This window comes from Brienomyrus brachyistius, chromosome 14 (genome assembly GCF_023856365.1).
Source record: "Brienomyrus brachyistius isolate T26 chromosome 14, BBRACH_0.4, whole genome shotgun sequence".
Taxonomy (NCBI): domain Eukaryota; kingdom Metazoa; phylum Chordata; class Actinopteri; order Osteoglossiformes; family Mormyridae; genus Brienomyrus; species Brienomyrus brachyistius.
The window spans coordinates 19285162-19297268 of NC_064546.1; the positions used below are offsets into that span (position 1 = coordinate 19285162).

Below are 12107 nucleotides of genomic sequence, written 5' to 3' on the forward strand. Positions count from 1 at the left end.
CCTGATCTAGAGGATGCTTTCATCTTACTATCCAGCATATTTTTGTGTTTCCCAATATGTTTGTTGCATGAGATTGAAGATGCATTTCTGTTCCTATTTCTCACTGTCACTCATAAATGAATTCCTGATCGCCGACGGCCATAGAATCAGGCAGGCGAAACGAGTTGAACGGTCCCTTTTTGCTCGTGATTTGCATGTCTTGATGTTCTTGGGCTGTTCCCCGGGTTAAAGCTCAGATTTCCATGCCTGAATAGCACCAAGATGCTGTCTTGAGGAGTGGAGTGTTGAGACTGGACCCCGTGGGCGGTGTCAGCATATGTTGACAGGTGTGGGTGAAACAGACGAGGTTTGCTAGAGTCGGAAAGACAAGTGACCTGCTGTCCTGTGTTCTACCTTCTGTTCTTCAGCTTGCTGATCGCTCTTGATGTACCGTAAGCTATGTCAAAATTGTTTTGTGTACTATTAGTGTAAGGTCATCGTTGCCCAGAAGCCAGCTGCTGTGATATCCGAGTCTGTGCTGTGTTTCCTTTGTTAATTCCTTTGTATTATTAATGGCAACCTTTACCAATTTGCGGAAATTGTCTCTCGACAACAGAGGGGAGGATTTCGCTCTGTTTTCATATCCGTTTCTTGGGTTCTGCAAAGCGGGAGTCTTTGCGAGTTTAGCAGGGGAGTGCGAGGTAAGTGCGGTAATTCCTGCCGGGTGCAAATCCACCCCCTTTCTGCCTCGCCTTGGAAGTACGGCATTAGAATTGAAGTCTGCAATGCCTCTGCTGTGGCTTTTGATGTCTGGGTGCCCATGAAGGGCGAGTTGAGCCGGTACCGGGATCCTCGGCTGGAGCTGAAAGGGCAGCTTTGCATGCAAATATTGCTCTTCATTAGTATGTCACAGATTGGAGGATTTTCTTCGGCTGCCTGCTGGTAGGAAGAACCTTAATTTGTCCCACGAATGTTTCAGGAGCTCGTGGAATGTCTGCAAACGGTTTCTGTGACACTGCTTTGAGAGGCATCCTGCAATTCTTCCATGAAACTTCACCTTAATGCTTACCCCCCCCCCCCCCCCCCCCCCCATCGTTTTGCCTTTTGGACCCATTTAATCTCAAAGACCAATAAAGCCCAATGTGTTCCTTTCATTCACTTTGCAGAACACGTAGAGATTACTTAAACTGGGAGAAGTTTTTGGGGGGTTTCAAGCTGATTGGCTCCCTGAAGAAGCAACTTGAATGCTGTTTTGCCCAACATGCGGGTGTAACCTAAAGCGACTGGCATGACTCCAGACCTCGGTGATTGGCTCAAGGAGGAATGTGGGTATGGACAGTGGAGTTGACTTTTGAGAGCCACTTTCGCAGGATGAAAGCACTGAGACTGACAGCCCCTGTACCCAGTAGTCCTCCTGATCCTGAAATCCAGGTTAAATCCCAGCTTCAGCTTTGCGTGATTGATGTTTTATTATAAACATATCTCTTCTTATCTTTGGGGCACATGGGGGCCATTGCAGGAACCCACCCAATGCTGCTCCGGGTGATTTATAAAGCTATACATAAAAAAAAAATAAAAAATCTGTGAGGCTTATTAGACTTTATTTATAACATTTCCCTGTTGTTTATCCAGTGTCTTCACCACATCACTCTACCCCAGTGCCTGCATTTAAACAGACTTGCTCTTGACAGTCCAGACTGGAAAACCACAGGAAGAAAATCGCCCCCTACTGGCTACTGGGATGATATTTTTTAAGATTGGGTTTTGAGTCATGTTATCCATGTTAAATATTTAAACAGCTAAATAACTGGGCTTGTTTCAGTTCTGTCTATGAATTGTTAAGCTTTCAGAAGAAGGTCTGTTTCAGTATTCTGGCTACAATCTGTTTTTGTTGGTCTTGTGTGTGAACAACATTTTTCGAAAATGGTTTCCTATGTTGCTAACTTTGTGCGCTGGGGTGATCAATTTTAGTATTTCATATCGGGATTGTGAAGCAAATATCTCTCAGTACGCCAGAATATTAAAGCTCTGAAGGGATCAGCTATTTGCATACTTGAATGTTTTTCTTGTGTATGTCTCGATTCCTGTGGTAGAGAAATGAGCTTGGCCTAGCCTCTGGTCGGCACGTCTCCATGGCAATTGCCTGCCAGTGGAGGTATATGAAGAGTGTGGCTTTCCCGCCAGCCAGCGATAACTGCAATAATTTTTGTTGATCAGGGCCTGTGAATCTGACGAACAGATAAAGGAACAGTCACCTTCCCAGCTGAGCTGAACTAGAGCCTTGTAATTTACCAGCTCTTGTTCCTGATTATATCAAAACAAAAAAGATGTCGATAGTGTGGGGATAAAGTCAGCCGGACACAAGGGGGCAGCACTGCTTTTTTGATAATTTGCGTTTGTGTTGTAACATACAGAAAGGTGGTGTTTTATTGACCCTTAGGGAATTGGGAAAGTAGAAAATGAATGCCAACAAATCAGTAAGAATGTCTGGCGGGAGGTCGCATGCTACATGTTTGTCACCTGACTGCTGAACGCGATCCCCCTTAACGGAACACCTCGCAGCTTCGGACGGCCAGGTGTGGAGTGTTACTGCCAGCATGAGAGCGGAGCCGCCGTCATCCAGCTCCAGTTCCTCATTAATGAGGTGAGTCCCCTCCCCGCCTGTGGGTGGAGCTGTGCCATCACCCATCATCCTTCCTGTTGTTCAGATCCCACCCTGTCCTCGGATCTGTCTGCCTGTGTTCCCTCCCTGTCCTCGGATCTGTCTGCCTGTGTTCCCTCCCTGTCCTCGGATCTGTCTGCCTGTGTTCCCACCCTGTCCTCGGATCTGTCTGCCTGTGTTCCCTGTGCATGCTGTGCCAGCTGTCTGTGCTTGCCTGGATGCCTGGGATTCGCTCTGACGATGAGGCTGGGCTCACTCTGTACCTGCATTGCCTACTTTTGCGCTCGGGCATTCAGGAATTTAACAGTTTCCTATGTGATCCCCAGGGAGCACTGGTTAGTGCCCTGACAGATGACAGCATCCACCTCTGGAACCTGAGACAAAAACGACCCGCGATTCTTCACTCTCTCAAGTTCAGCAGGGAGCGGTACGGACCGACCATCCTTTCTATATTTACCTCTACTAGCCTGCTGCTTCCTTCAATGATCTTATGTTGCATTTCTGGTCCTTGAATAGTCTTATTATGTTCTTGCTTTGTTAGAAATTGCTGTGCAGTTTCTGCTCCAATAACTGCTTACATTTGTACCTGGCCATTCAGTGGAAGATCAGCCAAGCCCCACTTACACCTAGATGACTCATGACCCAGGACAGCATGTACGAGTGTTTGTAGCTTGTTGTTTGCCTCACTTGTACATTGCTTTGGACAAAAGGACCTTTAAATATGTAAAATGTAAAAATTGTTGGGCAATAATATTTAAATGTTGAAGCTCCTGACTTTTAGCTGTAGTCTTTGGTATAACCTGACTTTCTCAAGGTCGGACACTGACTATTGCCGACTATTACCCAAAGAACACCTAATCATAATACACTTCAAAGCATTCCAAAGGCTTGTTTTTATTAATATCAAACGTAAATTTAGACATAAGTGTCTGTGTGCGTCTTAAAACTGTATAGTAAAGAACTGCTGTGTGGCTTGACCTGGATTCTAGGCAAAATCAGCGTTAAGGATTACTGATCCGTCCTTTTGCCATGGATGTCTATAGCACGGCTGCCGCGATTAGTCAACATAGTTGACTGAAAATGCATCGACGTTAATATTTTAAATCGACACATTGTATTTGTCGAAGGATTAATCCATAGAGTAATAGTCGTTAGTGGCAGCCCTAGTCTACGGTAACCACAGACACTCTCCTCCTTATCTTTCTGCACCTCCTCCACGTTCACTCGGCCTGACAGACGCTGCGTTTCTGGATTCCCTCCACGCCATCCCCCGTCGTGGCCTGGGGGTTGATGTACGCTTTGCCGTCTTAGTGTCTCACTGGGGTCCCGGGGACCTCAGATATGCGGATGATAAATGAGGTCCGGCGGGGTGTTCCGGACCGTTGCGTGTCTGAGCGTTTGTCACTTGGATGCGTGTTGTGGTCTGTACTGATAGGAGGTGTAGTTTACATATTGTAGATGCATTTGGAATAAATTGCAAAGGTGACAGGTGTGTGTGTGTGTACACTCTGGATACTTAAGTTTATTTATTCTGTATAACAGTTAAATTGCATGTGTCCTATGCTGTATGATTTTAGTGTAATTATTCTCTGTAGTTCATCTTTATATCCTGTTATCCAGTTCTGTTTATCTCCTATAGAAAGCTGTCTTGGCAAAAAACAAAACGACAATGAAATAGGTGTGACTGAAATGGCCCGGAGTGTGTGCGTCTGAGTGTATGTGCCCTGTTATTGACTGGCAGCCTGTCTCAGGCTTGCCTTGTCCTACTTAAGCAGTTAGAAGATTCTGTGTGAGTGGAGTGTGCATGTTCTTCCCATGTTTTCACCATTTTTACTTATAGTCCTGAAACGCACATTGAATCAGTGCTTCCGAATCCCTCTTTACTAGGTGGTGTGTGAGTGTCTGCCCTGCGCCGGACTGGTACCCGATCCAGGGTGTCACCTGCCTCATGTCCTTTGCTTCCTGGGAAAGATTCCAAGCTCACAGTGACTCTGCACTGGATGAGTGCTCACGGAAGGGGGACTGATAGATCGATATATTCAGTAATAATTCACGGGCACCTGAAATACCCCATCCCAGGAAATGCTGGGGTGTGAAATCCAGAGCTCCTTCCCGGTGTTGTTAGCTTGAAGTTGGAGTTAATTATGATTTCAGAGCAGGACCCTGGATATGATCAGCTGGTCATTTGATGAACATTGGCACTTAATAAACAGGAGCAGATGGTTGACAGATTGAAGGGGGAGCTATTTGACGAGCGTGTTTGTGAATTGCTCTACGGGTAACCCTAAAGTCGCGCTTAATGCCCCGCCTCCTCCTCCACCCTCGGCAGCATGGTAGAAGCATTAGCGACCGCTAGCAGCCTCCGGGAGAACACGCCGGTGCGATCTCAGCTTGGCACCTTGGCGTTTGACGCGAGTCCCGCTCTCACGGCGAGGCCTTGCTGTGCTCAGTGCTGGCGTGAATCAGTCTCACGTCTCAGAGTCGCCAGGAAGGTCTTGGTGGGAGGGGGCTGTGCAGTCAGACGACAAACCAAAACCTCATTTTTACACTTAGTGAATCCCATTCAATTGCAAAACAAGTAATGAATATGAAATGTTATGATAGAAGATTATGGCGTCTCATTCAGGGCATGTATTAATGTTTTCAATTGTTCCCAAAGTTTTCCCAGAGTTGCATCCCAGGAGTATATAAAGGGGTGGGGCCTCTAGATCTGATTGGCTGCTGGAGTACCCCTCCCCTGTCACTCATTGATTCAAAATATATCATTGGCTAATGATAAGCTTAGTGTATCTGTCTGAATTATGGCCCACCACCTTAAAAACATCCTAGAATTGCCCCGGCCTCCCCCTGTGCCAACCTCTGCGAGAAAATGTCTCCAAATAACAAAAGAATAAATGACTAGTTTGTTTTGTCCAGGGAAAGGGAAGGTTCCAGAAATGGTAATAGATGTAAACCCCCCCTGTAGTGGAAACTGCTGGACTAATTGGTAATCATGCTCAAATTCATATTAAAGATGACTGAACATGTAGTTTAATATCTTCTTGTCTTTCATTTGAATAGCGTCAGCAGTTATGCACGTTAGATCCCAGGCCAAGTGATGTCATAATTATGTACTTTTTTTCTTACTCTTGTTAACTGAGGAGAATTTTACTCACTCACTTTCATAGCGGAGTTGAATTGAGTTGAATTGAGTTGAATTGAGTTGAATTGAGTTGAATTGAGTTGAATTGAGTTGAATTGAGTTGAAATGAAGTTAAATGAAATTTGTAGAAGAATGTACAGAAGTACATTGAAGTACTGAAATTCTTGCACAGTTCCCTCGGTCAAGATTTTAAAAACAACAAAGACTGATAATCTAATTTTCATAGTAAACCTGAATGAATACATGGCTCATTCTGGGCCACGTCGACACGCCTGTCATCACCTGACCTCATACGTCCTCATCGTCCTCCTTTCTCTCCACCATCTCTGGCAAAACCACATATTGCTCTCCGGTTCGGCCAGAGGCCATCCCACACCCCCACCCCTGTCACCCACATAAAAGCACTCGTGGACTAGGCAAAGTGGCCCCCTTCTCCGGGTGCCATAGTAACCGCATCCAGCTGGCTTTGCCCCCAGCCCCACTTTATGAAAATGAAACGCATCTCAAGGGGTTCCTGATAAAAGGACCTTGGTTTTTTTAAATCAGGGTTTTGATGACCAGCTGAATATTACCCATGTGTCTGTAGAAACCTTTTATTCTTCTTTTCCCCATTTCCTCTTATATCCATATCAATGTTGGCATATTATTTTTGTCCTTCTGTTTGGATTTGGGCGGCATGGTGGATCAGCTGGTGCCATCGCACATCGTCCAATTGTCCAATTGTGTGGAGTTTACACGCTCTCCGTAGGGGGAGAAGGGATGGTGATTTCCTGAGGAGGCTTCAACATGGCCTGGGGAAGCTGGCGACTCTAGCTTGCCGTACCCTCTGGGCTTCCTCAGAGAGCATCTGTGTCTCATTGGCTAATGGGGTGGATGCCTAAGGCGGTGATTGGATAGAGGGATGGATGCCTTAGGCTGTGGTTGGCTAATGGGGTGGATGCCTTAGGCTGTGGTTGGATAGAGGGATGGATGCCTTAGGCTGTGGTTGGATAGAGGGATGGATGTCTTAGGCTGTGGTTGGATAGAGGGATGGATGCCTTAGGCTGTGGTTGGATAGAGGGATGGATGCCTTAGGCTGTGGTTGGATAGAGGGATGGATGCCTTAGGCTGTGGTTGGATAGAGGGATGGATGCCTTAGGCTGTGGTTGGATAGAGGGATGGATGCCTTAGGCTGTGGTTGGATAGAGGGATGGATGCCTTAGGCTGTGGTTGGATGTTTAAAATTGTGCAGAGAGAAGCATTTTTGAAATTCATTTTATGAATCAGCTGCTGTGGTCCATGTAGTCTAGAAGTCTTTTTTTTTCTTCTTTTTCTGTAATGTTTTAAATGAAATGCAGGTCTTTCTAAAATGATCATCCATGTCCCCCTCCGGCCCTGTGCATCGTGTTTTTTTCTCTCTTTCAGGATCACGTTCTGCCACCTGCCCTTCCAGAGCAAATGGCTGTACGTGGGCACGGAAAGAGGGAACATCCACCTGGTGAACGTCGAGTCCTTCACCCTCTCAGGCTACGTTATCATGTGGAATAAAGCCATCGAGCTGTGAGTGCCTCCGTCCACCTCCGGCTTCTCCTTTGTTTTTACCAGTGTCCCTTTCAGTTTGCATCCGTTCCTCCTGGGTCTGTAATTACACGTTGTCCTTCCTTTCCCGGAGCTCGAATGGTCCTCCATTCGTTTCTGTTTTTATTTTTCAGAATAAGGAGCGTGTCTATTTTCTAAATATTGAACTATTCACAGACTTGCTTTTTCATTTGGGGAAGTAAGAAGTGGAATATCTTATTAATGTCATTCTAGACGTAAAATCTAATTCAATTTTACATTTAGTTCTAGTTTTTGGTCCTGCTACCTGACCATAGTAAAGCAGGTTAGTTACAATAATTAGCAAACATGTAGGTTTCGCTGCCCCCTTCAGCCTGCGCGGGTAACACAGTGACACTAGGTGGCGCTGTTTGCGATTCAGCGCTGAGCATCTGGTTGGGTCTCCCTCTGGACCTCATGTGCTGATCAACTTGGGGATTATTTAAGGCCAGAATGTTTGAATGTCTGCTGGCCTTCCTTCAGTTCTTAGTGCCCAGTTTAATTTTAGTGAATTAAAATTTAAACAGTGTCCATCCCATTATCGTTGCCCCCAGGCACTTCATAGTCACTATTAAAGTCGGTGTGGTAGTTAATCCCGTAATTAGGCTAATCATTTAATCTCCGTTTTTTTGTTTTTTTTTTTAAGCTGCCATTTTGGATTTGTCATTTTGTGCCCATCCTCATATTCTGCCAGGGAGGTGCTCCATCTGTCATGGTCTCCTGCTTAACTTTGGGACATCGCACGAATCGGGGGGGGGGGGGGGGCGGGCGGTGTGGGGGAGGTGGGGTGTGGAGGCAGCTGAGGCCTCTGATTTGTTATTATTGTTACATCTCGTCAGGGGTGGATTAACTTCTCTGGGCGATAAACTTTGGCGATGGAGGGGGGGGGGGGGGGGGGGGGGTTCTGTTGGTGAGTCTTGCAGGATGAGTCTCTGATTTGGCTGGGACCCAAGACCGTACCCTAGGATATCCTGCATTAATCAGCCCCCCCCGCATCTCACACTCTTACATACGATAATCGGTAGAATCACCCGACGACTCTGGTTAAAGGCGTTAAAGTCGGAAAAGTCGTTAAAACCGCAGACTTATTGTCCGCTCTGTGACGGCACGAACGCATTTCTCACACACCCACAGCCCGAACAGGTTTTCCCACTTTTTATAAGTCATGCCAGCTCTACAGTATGTCAGTTTACTGATTCATCTCATGGCTTCCGCCCAACGCGCTCCTCTCTGCCCAAAAGGCAAATGCGAGCCACAGACCCTGAGTGGGACAGGAACCCGCTAACATTCCTACCCTCAGAACATTCCTCCATCGGACAAGAATGCTCCCCTTTGGGTTCATAAACACCCACCCTGGCAATAAGAAAGGAGACGTTTCATTAGTTTACTGGATGGAGTGTTTTTGTTCTGTCAGGCTTCTCAGTAACTCCTCTGTTAGTGTCCGCTTTCAGCTCCCATTGTGGCGAGCTCTCGGTTTCTGGAACATTCCTGCCGCCCCGGGACAATTCGCTCCTCCTGTGACCCATCAGGGGGACGCGGCCCAGAGCTCATTGCAAAGTTTGTCGTGGGGATGCAGACTGAGACAAGAGCTGAAGTTTTTCTGCATCCATTGTGGAAGTTTAAAATGATGGAAAACAAAAAATGAAATGAAGTGATTTTGCCATCTGAACAAGTAGAAGTACATTTGAATGTTTTTTTTTTTTTTTTTTTTTTTTACATATCCCATCATGCTATTCTTTGACGCGTACATGCACTATATGGACAGAAGTATGGGGACACCAGCCTGGCCAACGTCTCACTCTGAATCAAAGGGTATTGATATGAAGCTGACTAACCCTCAGTGGCTATAATAGCCTGTACTCTTCTGGGAAGGCCTTCCATTAGATGCTGGAACATTGCTGGTGGGATTTGCTGCCATTCAGGCTGGGTATTGATGTTGGGTGATCAGGTCCCTCTGTGAGCCTGTGTGGCCCCCCCACCTCGCTCCCAGATGTTCCCACTTCACCATCACTTCACTTGCCTTTTACCAGGGCAGCTTCAGCGGGACAGACATACGGGGATCCGACCTGTTGGAAAGACGTCCAATGGCGTCCATTGACGGTGCTGGGCCGATATACCTCTCCTGTATGACCCCCCCCTTCTGCTGCCATTGATGCTGGAGGTTGCCTGGCTGTGTGCTTGATTTTACACATGCATGTCGGCAGTGGGTGTGGAATATGTCACCCATTCCTGTAGTTACTACGGGTGTCCCAGTACTTTTGTCCACAACGGCTGAGACCAAAGCTTGGGGTCTGAGCACAGGGTCAGCCATTTTTCTGGTGCCCCTGCTGGATTTTGGACGGGATAAGGGTCTTGCTCAAGGACCCAGCATCAACATTGTTTTGATTTTGCGATCAGTCTGCAGAGGTGTCGTACCTTATGGCGCTAGGTCATTCTCGCCTTTAACACTAAGAAGTTTCATCTTCTTATTCATTTTTTAGCACACTATGGTCTGTATTTCCCTGCTTTTAAATAGCAAATGGAAGTGCAGGGATTTATAACGAATAAAATTAGATTTTTATGGGAACAAGGCTGCATGTTCCTGCTCTTTCGTGGATTTCAGACACCTTTCATAAGCAAGGGTGGAGCTTCAGTCCCAAATGCTGAGTTGAAGAGCACCTCCCCCCCCCCCCCCCCAGTGATGGGGCTGCACCTTGTGCTGCACTGTCACCATGGAAACCTGTCTGCAGTCTCACCCGCGGTCCATGACAGGGCACTTGGGTTCCAGATCTGTTTGGGGGCTCAGCCATGGCTCAGCGAGCACGAAATGGAAATTTACCCCCCACCCCCCATGGCCGAGAAAATTCTACGTTTAAAATGTTTAGATGCCTTGTTTGCATGGGTGTTTTGTGGGGTCTCGTCCAGTGAGTCTGCTGGCAAAACAAAACAGTGGCATTTTCTCTCAGAATGAGCTTCTAGTACCGTCTGAGTGGAGTAACTGTGTCCCATCTTTCTTGTACTTCTAAGATTCACTTATGTTCCAGTTCCAGTTCGAATCCCATCCATGGCAGAATATTCACATCTCCTTCGGGCCCATGAATGAGGCCCTTAACAAAATGCTCCAGGGATGCTAAGTGAATGTCCTGACCCTGCACTCGGACCCCAAGTGTCTGTGTGTGTGTGTGTGTGTGTCTCAAGTAATTGCTTAATGGGATATGTAAGAAGAAGCATCCGGTGTCCCCTGTACTCGTATTTATGCAAATAAAGCATAATTTTATTTTGAATAATGTAGCGTTTCTGTGCCACAGACGTTTGATGCATTTGTGCTGAAGCATTTCACCTTAGACAGTTGCACCATTATGCTGGCCGGGGGGCTTTTCTGAACACATCACACAGAGAATGACAAATTTGTCAGCAAGTGCGCTGACTTGGCCCACGGGGGGACGTGGGAGAAGGAGCCACGAGGCATCGTATCACAGGCTGGCGTCCCGGGGGGGCGAGATCGAAACGACAGTCTAGATTGTTCCTCTTCCTCATCTCCTCGCCCCTCTGCCATCTGATCCCTTCTCTTCCTCTCATTCTTTAGGTCGACCAAGACCCACCCAGGACCTGTCGTCCACATAAGTGAAAACCCCATGGATGAAGGAAAGGTCTGGCACGCCCCACCCCCCCCCACCTCAGCCAAGTCTTAGTTTTGTGATTTTTCTCGTGGAAAACCATGCTAGTTTCGTAGCAGCCATACTGTAAGCGTTTAAAACCAGCAAGAAATCCTAAATGATACACTCTTCTTCACAGCCTGGCTTAAGCTTAACCTGCTATTGGGATTCTTGAGTAATTTAGCATTAAGCTTATGTAGTATTTTTGTGATCAGCATTTCATTTAAACTATGTTTTCAAGCAGTAAACCTTTTGACATTTTGTTTTTTTCCCCCATCCCAAAATACTGCTTTAAGTCTTCAGGGGAAATAAACTATAGACATAGTCTAAAATTAACTTCTGTGCTGTTGCCGTGATGCACTGTGACATTATTGTGGGCATGTTACACGTTTGAGGGGAGGAGTAACATAAACAAAGAATGATAAGAAAAAATAATGGGGTCTGATTATTTTTTTTTCTGTTAATTATGGGAATCATAACAAGCTTATAATACTTTTGCGTCCCACTGTGCTGAAGACCACTTGGTAAAGCATAGCTGCGCCCTCTCATGCTGACATTCTGCCTCCATGCTTCGCAGCGCATTCTTTGCACCTATCACAAAAACCTCAGAACCGTACAATTGCAACTTTTTTTTCTGGTTATTTTTAGAACTGGCCTCGACAGTTTATAATGGGTCCCACCCAAGTAATTCTCACCGCACAGCGGCTGCATCCAGCATCCCCAGTTGTTCCCCGTGTGTGTTTTGTTTTCTCAGATGGCTTTTTGGCTGACTGTCATTGGTTAATCCTTCTCCCCCCCCCCCCCTTCCTCTCTTTCCGGCTCTCTCAGCTTACCATTGGGTTTGAGTGTGGAATAGTGGTCCTCTGGGATTTGAAGTGCAAGAAAGCTGACTACCGATACAATCACGACGAGGTAAGCGAAGACTGTGTCTTTGTGGGCCTCTCTCTGGGACCAGGGTTTGACAGACGTCTTCTCCCCATCTATTTCATATGCTGCTCCTGTTCCTCCCCAGGACAGTCTGAATAAACTAGTAATGAACTGTAATCAGGTTCCGGTCAAAATTTAATTAAAGTTAGTGTTGAGTCCGTGTTGGTGTTCTTATGTGAGTATCTTT

General features: G+C 46.4%; 1 protein-coding gene across 3 annotated transcripts in view; it reads left to right on the forward strand.

Moving 5' to 3' along the window:
* The window catches only part of stxbp5b (syntaxin binding protein 5b (tomosyn)), a 38577-nt gene that overhangs the window by 8865 nt on the left and 17605 nt on the right, over positions 1 to 12107 (forward strand). For all 3 annotated transcript variants that reach the window (XM_048974086.1, XM_048974087.1, XM_048974088.1), the window contains exons 3-7: positions 2542 to 2623; positions 2968 to 3068; positions 7188 to 7322; positions 10924 to 10987; positions 11822 to 11905. In XM_048974086.1, coding sequence (XP_048830043.1) covers positions 2542 to 2623; positions 2968 to 3068; positions 7188 to 7322; positions 10924 to 10987; positions 11822 to 11905 — 466 coding nt within the window. The remainder of the gene's footprint in view (positions 1 to 2541; positions 2624 to 2967; positions 3069 to 7187; positions 7323 to 10923; positions 10988 to 11821; positions 11906 to 12107) is intronic.